The sequence below is a fragment of the Pyxicephalus adspersus genome, chromosome 4 (genome assembly GCF_032062135.1).
Source record: "Pyxicephalus adspersus chromosome 4, UCB_Pads_2.0, whole genome shotgun sequence".
Taxonomy (NCBI): Eukaryota; Metazoa; Chordata; class Amphibia; order Anura; family Pyxicephalidae; genus Pyxicephalus; species Pyxicephalus adspersus.
The window spans coordinates 124,575,989-124,583,370 of NC_092861.1; the positions used below are offsets into that span (position 1 = coordinate 124,575,989).

The 7,382-nt window shown below is 35.3% G+C and overlaps 1 protein-coding gene across 1 annotated transcript in view; it reads left to right on the forward strand.

Moving 5' to 3' along the window:
* Window positions 1–7,382, forward strand: part of EHBP1 (EH domain binding protein 1) — a 239,491-nt gene that overhangs the window by 77,675 nt on the left and 154,434 nt on the right. Inside the window, exons 9-10 of the mRNA XM_072410274.1 lie at window positions 1,949–2,068; window positions 5,152–5,398. Coding sequence (XP_072266375.1) covers window positions 1,949–2,068; window positions 5,152–5,398 — 367 coding nt within the window. The remainder of the gene's footprint in view (window positions 1–1,948; window positions 2,069–5,151; window positions 5,399–7,382) is intronic.

Consider the following 7,382-nt stretch of genomic DNA (forward strand, 5'->3'; position numbering starts at 1 on the left):
GGGGAATTTCTCTCATTTCCAATAGGTTTTACACAAGTTCAGGAGAAATTTCTCTAACTTGTCATGTCAATAAAACCTCTAGAGGGTTTAAAATTACATTTAGTTGTGTCCACAACATCGGTCAGGTTGGCTTACTATACTGCACGATTTAATGTTGATGTGATACTTAATGTATACTTAATGCATTTTAGTATTGATTTTAATATTCACTGGAATTAACTAGCATTTCCATGAAGTTCTTCAGATGGGATCACTTAATTTGATGATTCAGAATCAGGTCTAAACATGTCATTACCTTTTTTCTACCCAAGGGTAATCAAATTAACATTTTTAATGTTAAAGTTTAAAAATGTGCTAGTGGAAAACATTTTTAACAACTACAAAAAAAAATGATGTTATACGCATAATTATATTTTGTAAATTTATACTTTAAAATAATTTATTCAATTATTTTCTACTTTTTTTTTTATACCATTCTAAATTTTCAACATTCAACAAATACAATACAGAAACAAACAAATGGTATACCAAAAGAAAATATTTTCTACCATTTATCTTTAATATGGCATCCTCAAGATTTGTGTAGGTTATGATAAATACATAAGCGCTGTAGGGTTGATAAGAGTTAAAAAAATATTATAATAATAATAAAAATATAGATTGGCTTTGTGCAAACTTTTTAAAAAAAAACGACTAGGAGCCATTAAAGTTTTACGTACAGCATAGGGCTCTATATACAAAACAAGGAATCAGAGATTCCCCAAAACTTTCCCTTTTTAGAAACCTCCAGGTCCATGTGTTTCAATGGCAGTAATTGGTTTCCACCAGGGAATGTTTGAGGGAATGTAGAAATAGAGCCCATAATGCATACAAACTTCCCAGATTTTTCTTGTATAACAAGACACAGTACACTGAATTGCATTGTTTCTTTAAACACTGCATTATACATGGCTGTATAAAACAAAGGTACAGAAATTCTTACAATTTCTAACCTTTTTTTAAAATAAATGCAGATTTCAGCCATTATTGTGTTAAAGCTTTAGCAATCTGTTTTCTGATATAACTTCATACCTTTACATGGCAGATGCTAAATTTAATATTTCAAATTAAACACATGAATTATCTCTTTATTAGAGATGACTTATTTCTTTGTCAGTCTGGTAATGATTGAAGGATCCAGCTAAACTAACCAGATCTAAAACATCCTAAATATAGTAATAGCACCTAAAAATTGCAACAAACTCTCTTCTAAAAATCGGTTGCGTTTCCGGAGCATTGCTTGCCATCATGATCGGTTGACAAAAGAGAATATTATTGAACATATGACAGTTTATCAGTTTTATGTGTTTGTTTTAATGTACACAAAGCAAACCATTGTTTACGTTGCCACTCCTTAGTTGAATTGGATCTTATAGTAATATTACTATACTAAAATCTCTTACGTTATTTAGTAAACCCCCTCATGTGTGTTGTCTCTTTTTGTCTTATGTCTAACTTTTGCCTATTGATGTGTTTCATCATTTGTACTTCTACCCAGGATTGTTGGTTTGCTACAAAATACAGGCATTAATTGCAGCCAATGACAGTTAATTTGTTTTCATTATTTAAGCTTTTTTGCTCGCATGAATTTTTATTCATAAGAATTTATTTATTTTTTTGTTGCTGGGTTTAGCATAGAGCTCATATTTTATTATAGTGATGTTTGTCTGTTAGATTGTCTGCCCTGTTCAGTAAAGTAGTAGAAAGAGCAATTGTGATGTCCTCTTTGCAGTGACCCACAGCAGCTTATTGGAATCCAGATTACTTTGTGTTGTTTAGAGAGCAGTTTTAAAATTGTGTCGGTGTGTTTCTGCACTTTGAACTAAACATTTGCTCTTTACACTGCCTTTTTGACTACACCTGAAAGTGTTCCACTTTTGTCGTCTGAAATCTTCTTTATTGGTTGTAGAGCTCATAAACAAGTTAAATTTCCTGGATGAAGAGGAGCAAGATTTGAACACTGGAACAAATCCCTTTGAAAGTTCTGATGTCACAGACCTGAATCCTTTTGGTGATCCAGATGCTGAAGGTAACTGGTTGTTACAAAAGAATGCTATTTCAGTGTCTCAAAAAGTTCTCAAAAGAGCTTTCTACAGGACCATAACAACCAACCTACTTTATTTTGATTTTAATTGGCTGTATTAAAAATGATTTCTTTTAACACAACATTCTTGTTTTTAAACTATTTTCCTGATATCTTCATAATTGGCTTCTAACATATAAAATATATATTGTTTACCTTGCATAACAGCATGAACATGTATAGCACAATACAATTCTGTACATTTTTGGCCATTACCTTACTCCAGTGGCGTCCTAAATTGAATGGAATCAGCCAAAGTTGCATAGTCTGGACAGTAGCTGCAGGTAGCCAGCCAAACAGACTTCCAAATGATCATCAGTCATGGTGGAACGGTATTTGGACTTAATAACACCTAAAGCCTAATGGATGAATGGAGCCACGAGAATCGTCTTCTCAGTGAGAGATCCCTGGGCACTACAGGTTAGAATGAGGGCTCCTGACAGGAGGATTGCCATGGCTGTATTTATGAATGCATTTCATTTATAAATGAAATTTCGCCCATCGGAACTTCGAGGAAATTTTTGCATGAATCCCAGAGGCATTCTCGCTCATCCCTAGTTATTACCACTTAAAGTCCCAGTTTATGCCTGTTGCATTAAATCGATTGAGATCAAAAAGTGATGATATGACTTTCTTTGATAAAGTCCCTAATTATAAAACAAACAAATATGGCAGGGGGCAGAGACTCGAGCTGCTTCAGATATTTCACCTCTTTTTATATAAAAAAGTATACAATACTGCCTACTAAAATACTCAACACCTAAATGTCTTCTTCACTTATTTATAAAGGAAATAATTGTATGAAAACCTTGTTTAAATTGAAAGTGCATTTTGTCACTGCACTGCACTTCTAATCCACCCCCCAACAGTCAAAAATCTTGGCTTTCCCCACTAGTACATCCTACAACTGTACACTGCTAGTATTAAGTCTGCATTTATAACTAATTGCCATCCCTTTCTTCCTACTGCATTGTTTACAGGCTTCTGTCCTGTACTAGAATTGTGAAATCTGTTTTTAAATTTGCTTCTCATTGGGCTTTATTTAAAAAAAAAAAGGAAATTTGACATTCCCTTAAACATTCCTTTGTAGGAATCTTTCAGGTCCACGTGCTTCAATGCTAGTAACATCACCTTGCTTATGCCTCTCATTAGCAATGATCTGCCCGCACTATACTAAGGGGGGCACGGATTATTATTATTGCACAGTATTTATTTATCACTGACATATTACACAGCGTTTATAAAGTCCATAGTAATTTCACTGTCCCTCAAAGGAGCTCACAATCTAAATGTCCCTACCTCTTTACCACAGTTTAAGGTAATTTTTTTTTTTGGGGGGGGGGGAGGGGAATGCTGGTTAACCTAACTGTATGTTCTTACAGATAGTGTCCTGGCCAGGTTTTGAACCTGGGACCTAGCACGGAAAAGGCCAGAGTGCTAACCTCAGAGTCACTGTGCTGCCCCCCCCCCCCCAGATACTTATTAATGACTTTACTGGGTCTAAAAGGAGGCATTTAATTAAAAACAGGTTTTATTTAGTAATTTCATTAAAGTGATTAAAAAGTGATAAAACAAGCACATTACGCCCCAATTCTCATGTTTTTATCATTGTATCAAGTTTAAACTCTGCAACATGTTTTTTGATAAGTGCTGATGAATATAACTTCCCTGAACTTACTTTACCGACACTCCTATCACAAGATGTGTTCTTGGCATATCTTATGTGAAATTCTGCTTCGCTGTGGGTTTTTGTCTGTGCTTTTGTAAAATCATGCTGAAACTAGCAGCTAAATTATTAAATGATCACTGTTTAAAACGTATGCTTGGATAATTTCACACTACATCTAGTTAGACTACACTTTAAAGCTTTCTTCCTAATATTGTCCCACCACACTAGTTTTCTAGGCTTCCTTTAGACATTAGATGGGAATTAAACATACAGGTATGATCTGTCCACCCCTAGGGCAGAAAATCTTAGGAGCACTGCTGAGGACTTCATATACTTGCATGTTGGCTCAGATCCTGCTGACCCAGCAAGTTTGTAAAAAGCACATCAGAGGGAAAGGAGGAGAGCAATTCACTGCCAGCACTACTTCTCCTGGAAGTGAAGAATTGTGATCAGGATAGATTTTCTAACCTGTACAATTAATGTTTTGAAGAGTTCTTGGCTGGCAGTTGTACACTTCAAAACAATGTCCGTCAGTTGTCCTCAATTAAAATCCAATGTTCATGTACTGCTTGAGTCTGTTTTAAATTTTGGGACTAATGCAATGCTGTTGCTGCTGCTGCTGCCGCTGTTGCTGCTGCTGCTGCTGCTGCTGTTATATATATATATACTTGTACTATATTAATTCAGCTTTCCACTACCAAAGTTTCTGTTGCCCTGGAGTTGTGGTATTGAACATGGCAGGGGTTTGATTCCAGAAGTGGCAGGTCCAATTTAAAAGACCAAAGACTGGATGACAACTGTTGTAAATGGGTTACATCAGTACAGCATTGCTGGTTTTTGCACAAGATGAAGTGATGCTGTCTGCAGTTTGGTCCAATGACACTGCTCGTTAGCTGTGACTAAAAGCAGGAACGTTTTGAAATGATTACATTGATATGTGTGCTGGTGTAAAATAGGCAATGTAGCACCTTAGCAACACATAAAACTAGACCTTGTGCACACAAAACTAATGATTGATATCTTTATTGCCAATGTAAAATGGTTTTTTAAACTGTCAATTTATTTTGCTGTTTGTGTCCTTGTTGGAGATATCATATGTCTCTCATTGGGTATAAAATAAGGATGAATAGAAATTGAATTGCCCTGTGAACAGAGATAAAGGGGAAAAAACTCTTCTTTTGGCAACTATCCAAAGTTGTCAAAAACAGATCATTTTTTACCTTTCCTATAGTGATGTTCCTATCTAAAATAATAATAAAAAGATGTTATACTGAGAATCTCATGTGCTTTTTTTTTTACTTATAGGGAGTTATATGCTTAGTTTTAAGGAGTTATTTATTGTTTAATCTTTGTTTAATAGAATCTTCAGTTGGAAAACCCAGTTTAAAGGATGAAGCATCATTAGATGACTACAACCCATTTAAAGATCCAGAGCCCGTAGTATATTCCAACCCATTTGATGAGCCAGACCCTGGGCCTGACCTGACCATTGAACTTCACAAAGAATCCCCACCACAACCAGCAAAGAGGAAGAATGCCAGACCTGTGGATATGACCAAATACCTCTACGCTAACAAAGCCAGGCAGGAAGAGGATGAGCTTGATGAGTGAGTGGAATCTATACACCTTTTCCATGAACAGATGACTTTAAGCTCTCGCTGTATAAGCACAGCTTTCTCTTAAAATAACATTGCAAGTTCAGGTTATGTTTTTGACAAAAGAGCATTTGATATCTGTAAATGAAATCAAGCTGCTAGATACTCTACACGTCTTATATAGTTTGTTTTACATGTTGGAAAACTGCCTAAAAATTTAAGGTGCCATCAGGAAACACATCAGTTCCAACGCTGAGATTCTTGTTTTTCCATGCTACCAAAAGATTAAATATGTGTATAACGATAGCGTTTTTTTTTTTTCAAGGGACAAAACACTTATTACATTTTAATATTTTCTGTTGCACTATTATTGGTTTTTCTGTTTTTATTTGGGGTTATCTCCTTTAAAAGAAGGCCCTTCTTTCCAGTGTGTTTTGATTTGGATGTTATTTAATTAAAGAAAATAACTATCACAAAAGGTTTCAGGTTTGTTTAAGGAAAAAAGTTTAGCATCTTGTTTTACAAACTAATCTTCACAACTGATGTTAATTTTCTATGAGCTACGGAGCTGAAAATTAGAAACGTACTACTTATCTGTAAGTGAGAAATGTGCAACCTTTAGTTTTTCTGTGCATTGGGAATTGGTAGTTCAGAGAAATATGCAGTACCACCGTCCTTGCACATAAGTCAGTGCTTAATGATGGTCACTCAGATACCAGGCAATTGGGGACAGGTAGAGAGGTTTTATGTTTTGTGCTACTCTCTGTTTGCTCTAGAGTCGGTTGAGCTTGGAAGTCCCGAGAGGTCAGCAGTTTTTATGGTGCTGAGACCATTTTCTCTGACTCTACCAATCATACAGTGGTTAGGTGCTTAGATCATGTATGTTTATAGGTAGTACATTGCATTCCGTGAGACAACATACCATCATTGCATACGCTTCTAAGCAGACAGCAGAGCTTTCAAATGGAATAAGCGAATATGACAGTCATATGTAATTGCAAACTAAACATTGAAAGAAGATCCTTAAAATAGAATTGATAGTAAAAATTAAAAACTAAAATCAGACAAGCTGTTTATTGCAAAATGGACAAGCAAGATCTGTTCTGCAATAAAATAAACTACCTGTTTGCAATCTTTTAACTAAAAAATTCTTTACTCATTCTCCTCTGTGTTGGAATCTTTGGCCTTTTTGATTCATTTATTCCTTGCAGCTAACTATGCTGGGATGAGCTGTGCATGCGGGTCTCAGTGTACATTATAGAAAAGACTGCAAACAGACCTGTGACTATCGGTTAAATCGTTACACCTTAAAGCAGAACTATATTCTAAAAAAAAAAAAAATTGCGACCAGGTAGGTCCTTTAATATATCGTCTGTCTCTTCTGGAATAAAAATCCTGCCTGTGTGCAATTTTGAAATTTCGAAATTACAGTTCCGATTTAATATTACATCCTCTAAAAAAGAGTTTACATTAGCAGCTTTCACATTTATTACAGTAAAATTAAATACAAGTTAACATACGCATTTAATTCTGTCTATATTCTAAGAGAATATAAAAACATTTTCAAAAGCAGTTACATTTTTTTATGTGGTGACTGATAGATTTTAATTAGGCAAAGTATGACAGGCATTCCATAATGTAAAGGCAGGGTGTGTGTCTATTACACAATAAAGTTTAAATTAAACATGCAGCTTGGATAATTCTACAGTGTAATTTTCAGTTTTGGGGTGGATGGGTTTCTCCCTCTGTCTCTTTTGTTTTTTTTTCTTTCTGTTCTGTGGAGATGGGAAGGGGAAGAACAAGTGAGCACCACCCTGCTAGACTCTCTTCTCTTTACTTATACTGTGGTCATTCATTGTCTGTTGTTCGTGGATCCATCAGGATGGATCTATGAAGGATGCTGGGTGACCTCTGTACACATGTCAGATTAAGATATCTAATAATCTTCAGTGTTCTCCCCAGAAATTTTTTTCAGCCGGGTGGTAGGAAGCTGTAG